The sequence below is a fragment of the Pituophis catenifer genome, unplaced genomic scaffold (assembly GCF_029215685.1).
Source record: "Pituophis catenifer annectens isolate HBS135680 unplaced genomic scaffold, rPitCat1.0.hap2 SCAF_1, whole genome shotgun sequence".
Taxonomy (NCBI): Eukaryota; Metazoa; Chordata; class Lepidosauria; order Squamata; family Colubridae; genus Pituophis; species Pituophis catenifer.
In genome coordinates, this window is record NW_027256881.1 from 239,837,355 (window position 1) to 239,857,812 (window position 20,458).

At 37.1% G+C, this 20,458-nt stretch overlaps 1 protein-coding gene across 1 annotated transcript in view; it reads right to left on the minus strand.

Annotated features, from left to right (window-relative positions):
- Window positions 1-15,415: 15,415 nt before the first annotated feature.
- LOC139327493 (acyl-CoA (8-3)-desaturase-like) overlaps window positions 15,416-20,458 on the minus strand; it is a 30,826-nt gene continuing 25,783 nt past the window's right edge. The window contains exons 9-12 of the mRNA XM_070957331.1: window positions 17,760-17,856; window positions 16,775-16,854; window positions 16,525-16,650; window positions 15,416-15,622 (exon numbers count right to left, since the gene is read on the minus strand). Of these exons, the coding sequence (XP_070813432.1) occupies window positions 15,511-15,622; window positions 16,525-16,650; window positions 16,775-16,854; window positions 17,760-17,856 (415 nt within the window). The 3' untranslated portion in view covers window positions 15,416-15,510. The remainder of the gene's footprint in view (window positions 15,623-16,524; window positions 16,651-16,774; window positions 16,855-17,759; window positions 17,857-20,458) is intronic.

A 20,458-nucleotide genomic window follows, 5' to 3' on the forward strand; every position in this document is an offset into this window, starting at 1 on the left:
TGCATAGGCTTCTCAAACAGTGCATTATAACTTTTGCAGTTTTTTCTTCTAATCCAGTTAATCATGGCTTCTGGCAATATCACTAACTGAGACATAACTTTTTATGGGACACACTGTTCTCATAAGATGTATTGCATATACACACTCACACAACTTCTCTGTAGCAGAATTTTCAAAGTGCAAACGCTAATGTTACATCAGTGTAAGCAAAAATTGAACCATAAATCCCAACAGAATTGTAATAGTATTTTTTCTCATCCAGCTAATTTCTGAAATAAAGAGGACCATGTTGATTTCTATGTTCATATAAACCTGGTTGTCTAATTAATTGCCCAAGGTTGTTTCAGATCCAGAGAAAAGGGTCCTTGCAGATAAGGGACAACTCGCCTTTTTAAAATTCTGAATGTTTCCACTATTGTTCTTGAGGGACAAAAATCCTACACTTTTTCAAAATTTTATTTGTAAAATGGAATTTTGGACTACATTTCAATATCCACCGGGAGAATCGAAGTTTGGGGTAGGGAGAGCCAATGTTAAAAAGATCAGAAGTGCACTTTTTCAGTACACCATTAATTGGTATGGATGGCAATTGATCAGGTGGCAATAGGGAAAAGATGGTTCCAAACTATCTCTTCACTCATCATTTCCAAGATAATATGCACAGGGGTGTCTGCAAACTGTGGTAAACGAAGTCAAGTTTGTTGTCCACAACAGTGCAATCAAAGGACCTACATAAAAACTAGACAGAGCTTTGCTTGTGATCATTTCTTCATTTTTTGGACCATACCATGTGGACATTCCTGATGCATATTCATTCATTTTCTTTCAGATCATTTTTGGGTTTTCATTCTAGGTAATCCTGCCCCAGATCCTGAGAAAATAACTTCATCAGAATTATGGATAGGAGGATTAATTTAGAAAACACTTATGTAAGATAGCTGTCAGGGTTCCGACCAATGCCCTAATTAATTAAATCATGAAATTCAACCGTAACATGCCTTTTGTTTTCTAGCAGGTAATACAATGCCCAACAGCTAATATACCTAAGTGTGAAATTAAACAACTATTCCCAAAAGTAATTGGTTCAGTAGAATGGAATTGGCATTAATGTTCCATATATACTGTAGGCAGCTGTCAGAACCTCAAGGCACAATAGTTGATGCCTAGCCTGGCTTTTTTTTTTTTTTTTTTTTGCCTTAGCTGATCTCAGATATACTCAGCAAACTGGAACCTGCTTAGTACCTGGCTGAAAGATCATTTGGGCATATCAGCGCTGCAGACTCATCTGGGAAGTCACAACCCTCTTCCATTGGGAAGTCAGGAATCTACTCTATCTGAAGAGTGCCAAGCTGCAACCAGATTTAGCTAGCCTCTTTACTCCATCCTCTCATCTCTGTGACCCTATTTCTGGCCTCAATTTCCTAATGCCATTTGGAGCAGTTTTGCTACAGCTATATAAATCCACTGGAACATAGACAGTATGTGGCTCTTGGTCTGCTCCAATTGAATTTTGAATTATTTTATTTCAACTTTCCTGATCAAAGAAGGACATTATTTTTCATAAAAATATCTATCCATTTACATAAGGAATAATGCACACGGATATTGCACCATAATTATTATAGAGGGTGATTTTTCTACTAGTTTCATGGATTTTTATATACCTGCATTTCCCCACATAGACGGAACATTTATGCTGAGAAAGGAAATGCCTATGAGGACTTATCAGAGCCAATTCTCCTTTTAGTCTGCAAAAGCTGTCTGGAGTTTGGTGACTACTTTTACTCCAATCTACAGCCAAATCATATTGGGCAGATGGGAGAGAAACAGGAACATGATTTTAAAAAATGGTTGGATTAATTTGCATGCTCCCGAGCTAAAAACACAAGTCTTGGCTGTCTTGAACAAATGTCTCTTCATGCATACATGTATTTCTTCATGTACACCTGCTGGTGTTGTAGTTGCTATGATAGCTGTTGTAAACCTGCAAACATAATTTCCACCTTCATAGAAAAAAGGCTGCCTCTTATATTTTCTGAAACATGTTTTCAGAATTGATCCTGAAACACAGCCCTAATCTATACCTCTTCTACCACTTTGTCAACTGTGCTATTACTATCAAGATACGAAGAGCTACAATTTGAAGGGCAACAATGGGCCAGCTCCCACTGCATTCAGGCTGGCACCCCAACTCCTCCAATCCACATAACAGCCCCCTACTAACCAGAACATTATAGTTCAAATGCCTCATTTAATTTTAAATGATGCAAAACGTAGGACAGTTCCTCCTTTATTCTCATGCTCACTGCACCATGATCAATTAATCAGAATAGAGCTGGAAGGGACCTTGAAGGTCATCTATGTAGTCCAACAGCCTGCTCAAGCAGGAGATCCTATAGCATTTCAGACCAGTGACTGTCCAGTTTCTTCTTAAAAAGCATCCAGTGATGGAGCGACCATGATTTCTGAAGGCAAGCTGTTCCACTGGTTAATTGTCCTCACTGTTAGAAAGTTTCTCCTTAATTCCAGTTGCTTCTCTCCTTGATTAGTGTCCATCCATTGTTTTCTGACCTGCTCTCTGGTGCTTTAGAAAATAAGTCCATCTCCTCTTCTTTGTGGCAGCCTCTCAAATACTGGAATAGTGCTGTGCTATAATGTCTCCCCTAGTCCAATGGTGGGTTTCTACCAGTTTGTCCCGGTTCGGGTAAACCAGTAGTGGCAACAGCAGGAGGCTCTGTCCACCTGCCCAGACGTCATCACAGATGCTCTGTGCATGTGCAGAAGGTTCGTGCGCGAGCAAAGAGAGCACGCACGCTCCCAGTTCCGAACCGGTAGCGGAAGTAAGAGGAACCCACTACTGCCCTAGTCCTTCTTTTCTCTAGACTAGCCAAACCCAAATCCTGCAACTGATCTTCATAGGTTTTAGTTCTGATTGTGTGGTTGAAAAACACAGCTTTATTGCTTTTATTGTCTGCCACCAAATATTAAAATCTCATGTCTGAAAAGTTCTTGCCTACTGCAGACATTGTTGCAATACCCCTGTTGTGATTATGGCATCGTACATAAATTCACAAAAGTAAATCATTTATCAATAACCTTAATCCCAATCCATCCCGCAGGAAAAAAGCACAGGTCTGCCAAGCTAAGTAGACATAATCAATTGGTGCATGAAACTCAGGGAGGGGAGAGCTAAAACGTTTTGGCTGGCCAAAAAGGAACAGGACCTGTTTTATCCTAGTTTACTGTTATATCAGGGCAAAGTTGCTACTGCATTTTGGGGTATTCTTTATGCATTCAGAAGCTTATTCCTCACTCATCCACCCAGCTTCTCCAAAAGACTGTTTAGAACAGTGGTTCCCAACATGGTGCCCACCCCCACAGGGGGACAATCTGATTTTTAATGGGGGCAATTAGAAAATGAGCTATTAACTTAATTTTTGAAAGCCTGCTAATTGTTCTTATATATTTGTGATGAAATAGCTGTTTTATTTACCTATTGTCTTTGTTAAAGTGCATTTCCTAGGGCCTGGATATCCCAGCTGGGGGTGGGAGGAGGAAGCAACTGCCAGGCAATCAGATATGTTCCCACTAAGGATCATGGGACTGGCAGAGTCTTTCTCTCCCTCTCTTTCCTGTGGGCTTTGCTGCTGGGTAGTTGCAGGGAGAGCCGCTCTGTGGGGAGACAGAGTGGATGGCTGCTGGGGGAAGCTCAGCAGTGAGGATACAGAAGCAGGACCCAAGTTTAAGTAAGAAATTGTTAGATTTACAGTTATTTTTAGTCTGTGTTTTCCCAGGCCATGTTTTAAAAGACTTTTCGTCTCAGAGCAATCAGGGGCTGGGACACGCATGCGTAGGCCTTGCCAGGCCTGTGTGATTCACCTCCACCTACTGAACTACCAAAGCTTTTCCCCACTAAGCTGCAGGCTCAAACCGAGTGAGCAAGTAGGTGGTGGTTGTTGTTGTTAGTTGCAAAGTCGTGTCCGATCCATCACGACCCCATGGACAATGTTTCTTAGATCAGGCGCAGGGAAAGAAGACGCGACCAGGGTTGGTCCATTCAGCACTTTATTAAGTACAGGAAAAGACTGGTGGCTGCGCTGCCGGAGCTCTCCTTTTATGCGCTCCGGCAAGTCGCACCTCCCAGAGACAGCATTTCAAATATAATAGTGCAGATCAACTTATCTTGTAAGATAAGATCTGAAAATAACAAAGGAATGGTACCTAAATTAACCTATTAACCTAAATTTGTATAGAAATATAACTGTTTAGCTAATCATGTTCTTCAAAGCTACATCCTAATAGATGGACATCCAAAATACCAACCCTAGCATTTACAGTATGTGCATCATCATGATTTTCAACACCTACTCATATCATTAGGTGTTGAAAATCATGGTGATGCACATACTGTAAATGCTAGGGTTGGTATTTTGGATGTCCATCTATTAGGATGTAGCTTTGAAGAACATGATTAGCCAAACAGTTCTATTTCTATACAAATTTAGGTTAATATATTCAGAACAGACAAATATGAATGAGAAAGCAGTATGATGGAGATCTAGAAAAGAATAATCTTGGGCTGCACTAACTGAAGTATTGTGTTACATCAGAAAGTAATGATTTCAAAGTACCACATTTCAGTTATAGTCCTCTTCCCTTGATGCTAAGATTTTAACTGTGATTTGAGTCCATGGTTTACAGGTTGCTTTTTCAAAATTGTGCACCCAACTCAGGCTGGATTTATATGGTGCCATCAAAATGCCACAAGAGGACTCTTAATTAAGCACTCATTATAATTCAAAATAAACAGAATCTAGCTGTTATTATTTATTTCAATGCTGAGAAAAGTTTTAATATGGTTATGTATAGATTTCTGAAGAAGACTATGGTTCCTCTGAATTTTCCAAAAGGTTGTACATTCTACGCTATTTCCAGATCATGAATGTTTATGTATGTGTGTTGTCTCTTTGTCATGGGAAATACAACACCATAAGATTTTGCTTTCCATTCATAAACTCCTTTTACTCATATGTTAAATTCATGTTTACAAATGTATATTAATTACTAATCATAAAGAATCACTATGTTACATTTGAAAAAAAATATCATAGACACCTGTTTATTTTCTATTGCATGTGTCTCCTTGGAACATATACAACATTAGAACAGGATTAGTAGATATGGTATAACATACTTATGAATTCAGGCCTCTATTCTCTCTAAAATGAAGGGCTAAGATACTAATCAATGATGTTGAACATATTATTTTGTGTTATGTACTCTAATGGGTACAAAGATATTATATTTATCTCTGTTCTCTATATCTGTATCCAAATACTTCTCTGACATTTAATTAAATGGCCTTGGGGGGGGGGAAGCCACAAACAGCTCTGTAATGAGAAAAAAACATCTCTTAATTGGCTTCACACAGAGAAATCTATGGACGACAAAAGAGAGGATTGGTAGAACAGTGGCCTCATTTTCTGATTCCACAATCAGCAAGATTACAAATTGGGTGGCTCTAAAAAGGCTGCAATGTGTTCACCTATCCGTTGAAAGCTGATACAAGATGATGCAATATATTTTCTATTGGATGCCATGTCCTCATATCATCCTCAAACATTAATCACCACAGCATATGCAGATTATATGGAATGAGAGGACAAGCAGAAGAACAAGGCACAGATGACTAGCACATGGGTTTTCTTACCTCTTCTTTGTTCAATCGTCATGTTAGGATTTAATCTCTGGTTATCTTCTTTAAAATCCACACACAAGCAAGAAAATATGCCCACATTTGTTCTCCATACAAGAGACTAAAATTCTTTATTAGGGAAGCTTTGTCTCTTACTAAAATCTCTGTAGGCCAAGTATTTTTCACGGTCATCTCAGCAAGCAGATAGAAATCTGTAACAGGATCTCCCACTTTGTGTTGTCTCAGGACTTTTCCTGATTTGCACTTAGCTACAGCACAAACTTGCTTTGACTTCATCTTCCTTCTGCTGTGTCTGCTTGCTCTGCAGCCCATGAATGAAGCAACCACAAGTCACATGCCAGTCTTTTTTTAAAAAAGTTTTTGGGTTTTTATTTTTAAAATATACATCAACATCAATACATGAACAGTGCGGCATCTGAGTATCATTCATTTTGGGACAAGAGGCAATAATGATATTAATAATACTTGTTACATTAATCAAATTTATGAAATCCTAGTATTAATATACACATTTATTTTAAAGTAGTTATTCAATATTTCAATGTTCCATTTTAATGCCAATCACAATATTATTTGAGCTTACATAGTAATGCCATCTTTTAACCTCAAATCTTTCCCTCTAGTTATTGCTTTTATTGTATAAAAAAATATGTGTGCTAATATTCCCATATTTCTTATTTCTACCTCTATTCTGGCTTCTAATCAGGCCATCATTGCTGATCCTAGTGTTGACACACATGTTTATATTAAAATATAGTCCTTTATTATTTAATTATTCAATGTTTCAATGGACCATTCTAGTGCCAATCACCATATTATTTGAACATACATAATAATATCATCTTTCAATCTCTAATCTTTCCATCTAGCTATTACTTTATATAAGAGTGTGTATTCTTATTCCTATCTCTATTCTGCTTTTTTAACCAGGCCATCATTATGCTAAAAAAAAAGAAAGAGTGAAAAAAATATTTCCTTTCTATCTATCATCTCTTGCCCATTTTGATACCTCGATTCTTATTCACTTTTTAACTTGCCTCCTCTTGGATCCTTATCTCTACCTACATCTGTTTCTTCACTATTCAGTCTAAACATTTCTCTCATCTCTATCCTCCTCTGCTGCCCAGCCTCCAGAGGGTCCTATCTCCCTTTCAAAAGAATCTATAAATCTAATAAAACATAAAACATCTTCCTGCTTATCTAATTCTATTTTTAAATCTCTCAAACTACTTTCCCCTTGGTTTATTACATCAGTCATTATTATCTTTATTATCTTCTCCTTCTCATCTTCTTGCTTTATTTGCGGGTTTTTCTGTTCTGTCTTTTCTTCCATTTTCTAAAACTATTTTCTAAAATAGTTTTAGACCTCTGTAGCATTAGTTCTGTCTAATCTACCTAGTAGTCCTGAAACATGTCTGAAACATGAAACAAAAGAGGCAAAGGAGTCAAATAAGGATCACCTATGGGGACAATAAGTTTCATGCCAGTATAGTCTTCCACCTGTTCAAATGTAGGCGATTAGCACAGCCAGAGAAAGAAGCATTTTTCAATTGTGACAACAATAATCCAGATTAAATCTGTACTATTGATTTTGGGCAGCATATATACTTAATTATATTCAAATAACAGATGCAGATTTATAATTTATGTACGTTTATTTATTTTTATAACTTTTTAAAGAAAATAAAAAGCAATAGGATGCAATTTATTGCAAATTATTGGAGAAAAAACAATATGTATTTTGTTTATCATGAGTTTATCAGAAATATGCATGCTTGACTTCTATTAAAAATGAAAAAATTAATAGGTTGTTGAATTTTTGCTAATTTTGATGATTTTTGCAAAAAAAAAAGTGATAGTCTATTCCTTGCTCTGCAAAGCATGTACAATGAGAATGTACATTAACAAAGTTAGATGCAGTGTTTTAAACTTCCACTGATTTCAGGGAGAGAGAGAAGCATTTAGTTTTTCTTTTGAGCAACTCCAAATCCGAGAAGTCTTGCTTTTTCATGAAAGTTTTCAGTAATAGAGCCTGGTGGCGCAGCAGACTAAAGTACTGTTATTAACAGTTATTAACATCAGCTGCCTGCAATTACTGCAAGTTCAAATCTCACCAGGCTCAAGGATGACTCAGCCTTCCATCCTTTCTAAGGTAAGTAAAATGAGGACCCAGATTGTGGGGGCAATAAACTGACTTTGTATAAAATATACAAAAATATGAAGGCTATTGCTTAACGCATTGTAAGCCGCCCTGAGTCTCCGGAGAAGGGCGGCATATAAATCAAATTTTTAAAAAATGTGAGAAGTGAGAAGTAAATAGTAACATTGAAATATATCACTGTCAAATATGCCTGTGAAAAACAGTGAACTTAATTTGTATGGCTGCTTTCTTTTTTGTAAGCTACTGAGGTTGTTATTCCACCAAAGTTTCCTACTTCTGTCTCATTTTCATCTTTACTTCTATTTGCCTTTACTTTGCTTTCCTAGAATGGTCATTTTTTTTAAAGGATATTTTGAAAGTGGAGAGATTTCAATGAATTGAAAGATTCTGAAATAGAAGCTGAAATGGAAACTGAAAGATTTTGAAATAGTTCCGAGTGACTATACAATTCTGACTTCTCAAGCTTTTTTTGTGATTTGTATACTTGAAGATAAATTCCTTGAAAATTATTTTATTTTAAGCAGTCCTCACCTGACAAACAAAACTGAGACTGAATCTTGATCATTGAGTGAAACAGTAGTTCAATGCGATGTGAAAGAACCGAGGTGGCGCAGTGGTTAGAGTGCAGTACTGCATCTACTTCAGCTGACTGCTAGTTCAGCAGATCAGTGGATCAAATCTCACCGGCTCAAGGTTGACTCAGCCTTCCATTCTTCCAAGGTGGGTAAAATGAGGACCCAGATTGTTGGGGGCAATATGCTATTTAGTATATTGTTTTTGGTGTAAGCCGCCCAGAGTCCTTGGAGAATGGGCGGCATAGAAATATGAATAATAAAATAAATAAATGACCACTTGGCTCAATAACCACAGTCTTGGCACTCCTGGTTGCAGTCGTTAAGTGAGAATTTTGAGTCATTAAATGGACAGTCCCATGTAAGGAATATGGGGTGCCTCAGTGTGGTGGAGAAAGCCCTGGGAGGCCAGGCACAGTATCTCTGTGTGTTGGAGGGATGCTGCAGTACATGTGGGAAGAATTTATAATTTTTATAACTATGTTAGAAATACAGTATAGGGAATCATATCTTAACTGACCCAGGTCTCCACAAAGTTATTAATTTACAGCCTCCAAAATCCTTTACACTTAGTCAAACATAAAAATTAATTAAACACTCATTTTAAATTGTAAAAAAGCCACATCAAACTTAATTTACACTATGTAAACTTAATGATAACACTTATAGTTTAAAGGAAGCAATCCCATCATCACTTGATTTAATCAATTCTTTTTCCGGGTCAATAAGAAAGCTAAAAATAAACAAGGAAAAACAATTAAGAGACCGATTTAGAATGCTATCAATACTGTTACAAGAGCTTCCCCTATTTTGTAGTCTACCTTCCAGAGATTTTGACATTCTGGAAAATAAACTTCCTCCTTTCAAGTAGCACCATCAGGGTCTTTTTCTTTTGCCACTTGAAATCCAGACCAGGTTTTACTTCCAACTTACATTGCAAAGCTTCAGCTACCCTGCCTGCCCCAAAGCTGCCGCCGCCTAGGAATCTTCAACCATCTACCCAGCCCTCCAAAGCAGCCTAAAACTCCCATAATCTGGAAAACCTCAGTCACCCGTCTTGCCAAGCAACACTTAGAACTGCAGGGATGCTACACAATCATCATGGCACAACATAGGAAAACAAACCCATCAGAACTAGGTTCAGCAGTCCACATGCACTTAAAAGACAAAGAACACTCTTTTGAAGACAGCAAAGTCCAGTACTGGAATATTAGCATGTTGCAAACACCGAAAAACACCACTTCCTCTGCACTCTCATGAAACCAGCTTCTTTTTCTATTTTCAGCACCAACTTGGAACACGTGCTTCTCCTGTGTGCTGGTTTAGATCAACAAAACTGTTTGCCCTGCCCCCATTTCTCAGCTTGTATTTATGTCATCCTGCCAGTCCAAGAACAAGACCCTAGAATGAAGAAAAGCACAAAAATATAGATGCGCATGGCCATCTTGGTGATATTATTTGTTTGGTGGTGCGAGATACTTTTTCATTTCTCGATTTCTCCCAGTATTGGAAGCCCTGGGTGAGAGAAACTTCAGGTAAATAATATGGAATCTCCAAATGTAAAGTAGAAGAAATATGGATTGGTTTCTTAGCTGTTTTTTGTATCTGCTGATGCAGTTTAATCTCATATCATAATCCAGAATCCACTGCAACAGCTATTAAGTTTATTTTCATGACCATTGCAAACAGAGGTCAAGCGTAAAAAGCAGAAACAAAGCAATTCAATGAAAAGTATTAAGAAACTTGACTTCCGGTTTTGCTGGCTCCGGTGAAGACAGTGCCTTTTTAAGGACCGCCAGCCCCGCCGTTTGTAGAGCCGCTTCGATCGTGAGAAGCGGCTTGGAAACTCCAGAATCTGAAGGATTTGAAGGAGAAGAGTAAGCAAGGCACAGGTCGAGCCCCTGTGAGCCCCCAGAAGTTTGCTACTGGGGAGGAAACAGGCGTGGCTCCCTTCCAACTTGCGAAGACTCCGAACGGCGTGGGACGACTCTGCTTTCTGCAGAGCAAGCCGGTAGCAGCAAACACGAAAATCGATTGAAATTAACTTTATCAATTAACGGAGAAAAAAACCTGAACCCTGAAACCAAGAAACTGCAAGTATTCTCTTTTCTTTGTGACTTCCCGATTTGACTAAAAACTAAAGCGAGCGGAAGCGGCTTGAAAAGATGGCGCCGCTCCAGCGTTAACAAGTTAACAAGCTGAAAGGGAGAGTGATTTCTTAAAGCTATCCCAACAAGTTACATTGTTGCGCTGCTTGTAGCAAGCACAGGAGAAGAAGGGGGGAAAAAAATCCCTTTTTAAAACAAGCTGATCTTACACAAGTCTAATTCTGCTTCTAATCTGACTAAAACTGGGGGACTTTTTTAGAGGACTTTGTGGTGCTGGAAGAGGAAAAAGGATTTCCCTTTTTAGAAAATCTAACCTACGTGGCAAAATGGCTTCTAAAAAACAGGAAAGCAAGGCAGCAGGGGGGGGGATCCCCCACACATAAGCCTGAAGAGCAGTTTGATTTTGAAAATTTAAAAAAATTTATCACTCAGGCTTTGGATGATAATTTTCAAAAATCTCAACAGGAAATGGATGATAAATTTCAAAAATCTCAACAAGAAATCAAGCAGGAAATTATGAAATGAAAAACTTGGTGAAAGAGAATTATGACAAGGTGACTGATAAATTATCAAATGTGGTTTCTGGCCTGTCAGAAATTATTATTAAAGTGGATTCTAAATTGGAAGAATTTAAATCAGAAGTGAATGTCAAAATAAAGGATACTGATTTTAAAATTGCTGATGTGGATAATAAGATGCAGAGAGTTGAAGACGAAATCACGATGATGCAATTCCGGTCCATGGAATTTGCTATAAGAATTAGAGGTATTAAGGAGAGTGACCGGCAAGATTTGAGACAGGTTTGTGCTGATGCTTTGGCTGTGTTGTTAAAAATCAACTCTGATGATATTTTTTACAAAATAGACAAAATTTACAGAGTGAATTCGTGGGTGGTCAGACAAAGACAATTACCTAGAGATGTGGTGATATACTTCACAGATAGAAGAATGAGAAATGATATTTTGCAAAAATCTTTTCTTTCCTTTGTGCAAGTGGAGGGAACTCAAATTGGAATTTATAAAGAATTACCGCCAAAGATGTTGAAAGATAGAAAAGATTTTGGTTTTTTTAGTAAAGGAATTAAACAAATTAGAGATTCCATTTCGGTGGGATGCCCCAACGGGTATAATCTTGAAGTACCATGGGGAAAGATATCGACTGAATACTGTTGAAAAAGCGGAACATTTTTACCATACTGTTTTAAGGAGAGATCACCATCTCCACGTTCATCTACAGTATTGGAGATAAAGGAGAGTGATAAGGAGAAGCAACCCCAGCAAGAGTTGGAAGTGCAGCTTAAGCAGGTTGAATTAGATCCAAAAGAAGCGCAGGGTGCTGTAGGAGGTTTTCTGGAGGAGCCCCTGTTAGAATCCTCTCCAATTTTGACTACAAGAGATGTGGCTTTGGACCTAGCTCGTATGGCTGAAGCTAAAGACCAGCGAATAACTCGTGCAGTTTCAAAACAACTCAAAGAAAAACAACTGCAAGAAAGAGCTAAGGCACAACAATATAAAAAAGGAGCTAAGAGTACTACAGAATATAGTGAAGCCATGGGGAGAGCAAAGTCGGTGGCCTCGGAAGACATCCGGCAATTCTGCTCGTCGCTTCAAAAAGGTATACATGATGGTTAAGTTTTTGTCTTGGAATGTGAATGGACTGAATTCACCACAGAAAAGAAAGAAAATATTTACATATTTGCAACAATTTAATAATGATATAATTTGTCTAACAGTTACTTATCAAAAATCCAACAGATGAAAGAATACGTGGTGCTATAAAACTTTTGAAAGACCAATTCCAAATGCTTATGGCGGATCAAGTTGCAACAAATTTACAATATGCAAAGCATAATACATTCTGTAATGCCAATAAACCGGGCAGATGGCTGGCTTATACATTAAGGAAGAAACAGAGTATGCGGACTATCGACTGTATTGATATTGGAGGGAAAGAAATTTATCAACAAAAATTAATTAAAGAAGCTTTTGTAGATTATTATACTAAACTATATGCTAAAGATGACATACAGAATGGACTTATAGAAAAATATTTAGAAAATAAAAGAGTTACAAAAGTTACTAACCAACAAAAGGAAAGAATGAATTACCCTATAACAGATGAGGAGATAATTGCAGCAATTAAACAACTGAAAACTGCCAAAGCTCCGGGAACAGATGGCTTGACTGCAGTGTATTATAAAACTTTGCAAGCAGAAATGGTGGAACAACTTAGAGACTTATTTTGTAACATACAACAAGGGGGTAAAATACCCCATCATGGAAAACAGCTTATATTTCTTTAATACCAAAAGAGCAAGCAGGTCCTAAAAAACCAGAGAACTATAGACCAATATCTCTTCTGAATAATGATTATAAAATTTATGCAAAAGTATTAGCCAACAGGTTGATGCCAGTAATTCAAGAGGTGATTCATGATGATCAAGCGGGATTTATAGAGGGTAGATATATGAAGGACAATGTAAGGCAAGTTATAGATTTACTGGAATATCTTGAGAAGAATAAACAGATCCCTGCAGTGCTGGCTTTCTTGGATGCGGAGAAAGCCTTTGATAGAGTGGATTGGAATTTTCTATTAAAGACTTTAAAAAAGATGGACTTTGGGGATCAATTCATACAGGCGGTTTCAGCAATTTATCAAGAGCAAAAGGCACAGATTATTATTAATGGAAATTTGACAACAGATTTTAATATTGAAAAAGGAACAAGACAAGGTTGTCCGTTATCCCCTTTGTTATTTATTTTAACACTAGAAGTCTTGTTGAATACAATACGGGATTCGACCAGCTTGAAAGGTATAGTGATAAGGCAAGAGGATTACAGAATAAGGGCATTTGCAGATGATCTGGTTGTTACCCTTACACAGCCGATGGAATCAATAATCCAGATGAAAGACATTATAAAAGATTATGGTACAGTATCAGGATTTAGACTGAACCAGAAAAAAACTAAGATGATAGTTAAAAATATGACACAAGATTGAAAACATGAACTTGAAAGGAGGGCAGGCTTTGAGATTGTACCAAAGGTTAAATATCTAGGAGTTCAGGTTGCAGAATCAAATATGAAACTATTTCAAAACAATTATGAGGTGTTATGGCGAGATGTACGAAAAGATATGGAGACTTGGAAAAAACTGCAGCTTTCGTTACTTGGAAGAATAGCAGCAGTTAAGATGAACATTTTGCCAAGATTCCTTTTTTTGTTTCAAATGATTCCAGTGCTTAAAAGTGATAAACAACTGAAAGAATGGCAAAGTGGAGTGAATAAGTTTGTTTGGAACGAGAAAAAAACGAGAGTGAAACTGAAAATTATGCAAGATGTTCCAGAAAGGGGAGGCCTTAATCTTCCAAACCTACAGTTATATTATGAGGCAGCAGCTTTGACTCAAGCAAGTGATTGGTTTGGAAGGAGAAAGGCTGGAATATTGAATATAGAAAGCTTTGATCTTGAACTTGGTTGGCACGCTTACTTATTTTATGAAAATAAAGTGGATAAAGTATTTAAAAGCCATATACTTAGAGATTCTTTGATGAGAGTTTGGAAGAAGCACCGACTCAAATGGGATTACAAAATACCGCTATGGCTGGATCTGGGTCATATTATGTGGAATACAAATATAATGTCACTCGGGGGGTTTTTATATAAAGAAGTTCTTTTTACAGATGCGGGCAGATGGCAACTAAAGACATTAGAGACACTGTTGGACGAAGGGATTAACTTAACTTGGTTACAGTACAATCAACTTCAACTGAGATGGAAAGAGGACCAAAAAACTGGTATTATGTTGCATGAGGAAGAATTGGTTAGACATATAAAAGAGAAAGGTCCAATGCATATTAAAAGGCTTTACAATGTTTTGTTAGAAAGAGATTCAGAAACTGAATTGGTTAAAAATTGTATGATTAAATGGGCACAGAATTTTGCAGAACCAGTAATGTTGGAAACATGGGAGAAAATATGGGTTCAGAATGTTAAATTTACAAAATCGCAGAATTTGAGGGAAAATTTCTATAAAATGTTTTACAGATGGCATTTAGATCCCAAGAAACTATCCTGTATGTATCCTAATGTTCAGCCAAAATGTTGGAGATGTGATTGTTTAGATGCTACATATTACCATGTTTGGTGGAATTGCAAGAAAGTTAAGGCTTTTTGGATAAAAATATGGTGGGTTATGCAGAATGTTTTGAAGAAAAAAATTCAATTTTCTCCACAATTGTTTTTATTGGGTATAGTAAAGGGTTTTACATTGGATGAAACTAAGTTGATATTGTACATGATAACAGCAGCGAGATTATTGATAGGTAAATATTGGAAAAATGAAGCTTTACCCACTATTGAAGAATGGACTTTGAAGATGGCCAGTTTTGCGGAGATGGCAAAGATTTCAGCATATTTAAAAGATCGCTCACAAGAGACTTATGAATGGGAATGGAAAAAATGGATAGATTATGTGCAGAATAAATACCAAGTTAGGAAGTATCAAATAGCTTTTCACTGAAAGTATTATATAAAAATAGAAATGTATGAATTGTGAAGAGAAAAAAATTATAAGGGGGTTTGAGGGGTTCAAGTTTTATATAAAAAAGGGGTTTTTGATGGGATTATATTCTGTGGAAGTCAGGGGGGTAGGGTTAGTGGGGGTTTGGGGGGGTAAGGGTCGGGAGTGAGGGGTGGGTGGGGGGGAAAAGTGGGGTGAAAATGTAATTGTAAAACTTTTGCAATAAAAAAAAAGAAAAGTATTAAGAAACTTTATTTATTTATGATACATCCAAGACCCAGAAGCAGAAAAGGAAAAAAAAAGTGTTGCTTGCAATGCTTATATTCATTAGGAAACATGCCAAAAGTTGAGCTGAGACTCTCCAGCATTCTGTTTCATTTACAAATTACTTTAAGTTTTCTATGCTTGAAGCCTGTCAGGTCCCTCTCAGATCTATCTTGTCTCTTCACTCTTCTTCCCTTGTGGAAGGCAGATTTTAGGATTTTGTGTTTTCTGTTCAAGATGATATGCTTTGAACCAGATTTCACCTGCAACCTTCAAGGAACTGAAAATAACAGAAAATAAGATTCTCTTCATTGCCATGAGAGTTAAGTCCTACTTAGAAAAAGCATGCCTCAGATTCAAGCAGAGAAGTGAATTCAAGCGCAGTAAATTGAGGACAGAGAGAGTGGCCCAAAAATCTCTCAATGAGTTAAATTCTTTTAGGTATTTGATATTTCTTGACAGTTATCTCTAGCTTGCATTGATGCTTTATATGGGTTATCATAAAGTAGGACTTTATCCAAGCACCCAAATTTCATAGTCATGTTGGAGAGGGCAGAGTCTGCCTATCTTGAGGAGGCCACCTGGGTGTGTTCCATGTTCCATGCAAGCAACATGGAAATAGTTTGCCATTGCCTGTTTCTAGGTTACTTTTGCAGCTTAACAGTCTAGCTTACATCCTTTTCTTGATGGCTTCTATCAAAATATTACCAACTTAGATGCTGCTTAGCTTTTTTCAAGATCACCCAAGTACAGCTGGGTGCTGCCACCTGTGAAAGGCTCTTTGATGTTAACTGATAACTAATTATTTAATACTAGCTTTATGAAAAATGCATGTGAGGGAACACATTCTTAATGACTAGCATCTCTCTCTTTCTGAAAATAGGCTTATTTTTATTCTTTTAATGGATCTACATCCAAAACCTTTGTTCTCATTAACAATTTCATGCTTTGCATACCAGATCGCTTTTGAAGCCTCTACCCAATGGACAATGTTCAGTTGACATATTCACATGTATATAAGTATGTCTATATCATTGCATGTTCACCTTTCCCATGTCCTTAAGAGCAAAACCAGGCAGATCCTTCATTTGATTTGCTGTTTGGCTAATCTTTATAAATTGAATGTTTCCTAGATCCCCAACTCCTCTTCTGACCTGATAGTCTTTGCAGTCTGATACTTACTGCACAATGTCAGCAAAGCCAGTGAACAGGGGTTTTGATTGATATTCAATACCGTGTTTGGCACACATGGATTTCACCAAAGGAGCCACCTTCCAAAAGTTGTGCCGAGGCATTGTAGGGAAGAGACTATAGGCACAAAGGAAGGCAAAGAAGTTGTGATCCTTTACTATCTTTTTGTCTTATTTGAACTATGAAGCAATTTCTCACTGATAGTTTAAAATCTTTCTTATTGCCCTAAATCAGTACTCACTGGTGCTCAATTTGAAAATTCAGGTGCCCCGTTACCCAGTCATTGAAAAAAGATTGATTCACATTGCATGTTGCCTGAAGCTGGGAGAAGAGAGAAAGACAAGTTTTAATCCAGACATACTGTGAACAAAGGAAGAACAAGCAAATGTCCATGATTCATGTTGATTTGTATGTATCTATTGGTGTATAGCTAGTATTTCTAGACAAATATATTGAATTTTGGAAATCTTAAATTATATTACCTAGCTATTGGTGTATAGCTAGTATTTCTAGACAAATATATTGAATTTTGGGAATCTTAAATTATATTACTTTAATAATAGAGTTTAAATACTCATTTCTTTTATGTACATTGAGAGCATATGCACCAAGACAAATTCCTTGTGTGTCCAATCACACTTGGTCAATAAAAAAAAATTATTCTATTCTATTCTATTCATTTGGTATCAAATCTGATAGTCTTCAGTGTACAGTTTTGAAAACACAGAGAATTAAAATGTACTTCTAGTAATATATTTATTTTTCATTTTGTGAAACAATACTTTTCACATATGCAAATTATAGTTGATCCTGTGGTAATTGGATTATTATGGATCGGTGAATTATTGTCATATAATAAAATTACACAGACAAGCTAAAGTTTAATCATGTACAGCAAACAATTTTATCTTTGAGATCTCTGTTACAGAGGTGGGTTTCAGCAGGTTCCGACCCATTCTGGAGAACTGGTAGCGGAAATTTTGAGTAGTTCAGAGAACTGGTAAATACCACCTCTGACTGGCCCCGCCCCTTATTCTCTGCTTCCCAAGTCCCAGCTGATCGGGAGGAAATGAGGATTTTGCAGTAACCTTCACCCGGAGTGGGGAGGGAATGGAGATTTTACAGTATCCTTCCCCTGCCACACACACCAAGCCATGCCATGCCCATCAAGCCACACCCACAGAACCACTGGTAAAAAATATTAAATCCCACCACTGCTCTGTTACCTGTGTAGAGAACCAATCCATGTTTTTATCATGATCAATGTGCATAGGAAGATGACTCATCTGTGTTATCCATGTAAATAGGATACTCTCAAGAACACTAAGAGACAGAAATGAGGCACAGTCAGGCAAATGAGGCAAAGTGAAACTATACACAAATAAGCTGTTAAGTAGAATAGTGGGACAAATTTATGGGTTTGTTTGTTAGGCTTAGAATACAAGTCATTTACTAGACCTAATGATGCCTTTCTATGGAAACCAATTCATTTCTAACACTCCCTTGATGACAATGAGTCAGATCCAAACCAAAGATCAGGACCCTCAATCTTTCTGAGTTAATGGACAAATTTCGAAGGTTGACCAGATACCATGGAAACTGATCCCTACAGAGTGGCTTGGCTATATCCCAGATAGCTATATAATGACATATGGTGACATATGACCCTCTTAGAGGAAGGCAAATTGGTGAGGTTGTTCTTACTACTCCCTCCAGCCCTTTACAATACTCTTTATCATTTTTAAAAGATTGTATAAACTCAACTTAAAGAAATAAAAGAGAATAGAAAGAATAAAAAGTACAAGAAAAGTAAGAATATAATAAAGAAAAAAAATACATAAAGAGGTTACTTCCAACCTTCAACACAAAGTATAAACAAATTTAATAACTCTTCATCTTTTGTAAAATCACAAACATTTATCTCTTCATTCCATATCTTATCTATAAACAAATCGATAAAACATTATCCTTTTCAGTTCAGTGTCAGCAGAAAGTCCAAAAAGGATAGCTTACCTTATAATTGATCTTATTTTAACATTGATCAAATAAACCAACTTTATATTCCTTCCTTTTACTTAATATTTAGCTCAGAATTCCCCAACCTTTCTGGCTTTGTGAACCAGCGGGGTGGGGGTGGGGGGGTGGAGTGGAGAGGAGAGGAGATGGTTCTGCGTGAGTGGCCAGCAAACTCATGCACACACTCATCCACTGCTCACACAAGTGGGGATGCATGCACTCATGAACACTTGTCTATCACTTCCACAGCCCAGTTCCGAACAGCTCAAGGCCCAGATGGGGAATCCTGCTTTAGCTCATTCAAATATTGAAATAATATTTTATTTCTCTTCATTTCTTTTTGTCCTATCAGACAAAATTATTCAAGGTTTTAACAAGGCTCATCTTAAATTCCAGCTGGAAAAGTGTATCCAGTTCATTGTCTTGGTTGTCATTTGTTTTTCATTTTTAAAATTTAAAACCTCAGCCAGTTTCTTTTGAAGATCCAGTGCAACTTCCTTTTCTAAATTATTCTCTTAGCCTATCAGTTATAAATCCAGTTTCAATAATGTCTCCAACTTGTCAAAATTTGTTCTGAAAATGACATTTCTTCGATAACATCCTTTGAATATAGTCTCTCCATTAAAGCATAATCATTACTTATTATAGCTACTAGTTTCTAATTCAGTTCTACAAAACTCTCCTTCAGTGTTTTTATTTTCATAACATTTTTTACTATCTTGCATATACAGATCTGTATATCTTTCCTCTACTTAAAATCTTTCTTCCCCTCTTCTGTCGAGTTTTTGAAATCATGAAATTATTTATCTATGTTATGTTCTGTAAAACCAAAACAGGATCTATTTCCCATAAAGAAGCTGTGTCATGCCTGGAAGCCATATTACCTGTGTGCCTTGAGGATCCAGGCCTGCCACAATCATATCGTGGGGAGTTGGGAGGGGGGGTTGCATGAGTGAAGTAGAGATAGCCATAACAAATTTCTCTAAGAGAAGTTCAAGGCCATGGTGTCTGGCAGCTGTGCAAGGGAGAAATTGGAGGATGTCTTCTGTTCAGGAAAGAACTGATTGGAGCTGTGTGGACATGTGGGAGATGTGGGCAAGGTCTTGAATGCTCTTGTGGGTGAGGAAAACCCGGAAGCTTTCAGATTCGGGTTTTCCCAGATGTGCCAATATGACATTTCTAATAAAAGTTAGCATTGAGGAACTTCAAGCCTCGGAGTTTGATTTCGTTGGGGGTGTTACTTGGAACCCTGACAAGCTGTTTGTACTTACTTTATAATTAATTCCAAAATATTAGTGCAAAAGTTATAATATTCCAATTTTATCTGGACCTTTAGTCCATCTGTAACTTTCTAAGATCAAAATCATTTTTAACTTTTGGTTGATTATTTTAAATTCTTTAAATTCTTAAGCTTATCATTAAAACTTTCTTCTGTTCCGTATGAAAGGCAAATTTATCTAACATTTTCAAACTTGTAATTCTAATAGCTTAGAATTAATTAATCAGCAATTTCTGAAAGCGATTAGAAAGTACTGTTTGCAAATTTAGTATCCTTTGAAAATCTCTGCTGCTATTGGGAGAAAGTTGGCTAGTCCCTATTGTCTCCCTGTGCTCAAATCCTTGGAAAATGACTGCCCTTTGAAGCAGGCAATTCAATATGGCACTTAGAACTGAGGGCTGCTTCATTTTATGGAGTTACACCCAAGTGGCACTTCATCTAATGTTCAGTCAAAATAAAGAACCTCTTTGATGCTTTGCATATATGTGGTGGTTGATTCACATATTCAGATTGTAAAATGATCTTTGCTGCAGTCAGTAAGTGATGAATGCAGTTGCACCAGTCCTCAACAGAAAGAAAATGAGTTTGGGTCAGGAGTGGATTCTACCTACTTTTACTACTGGTTCACAT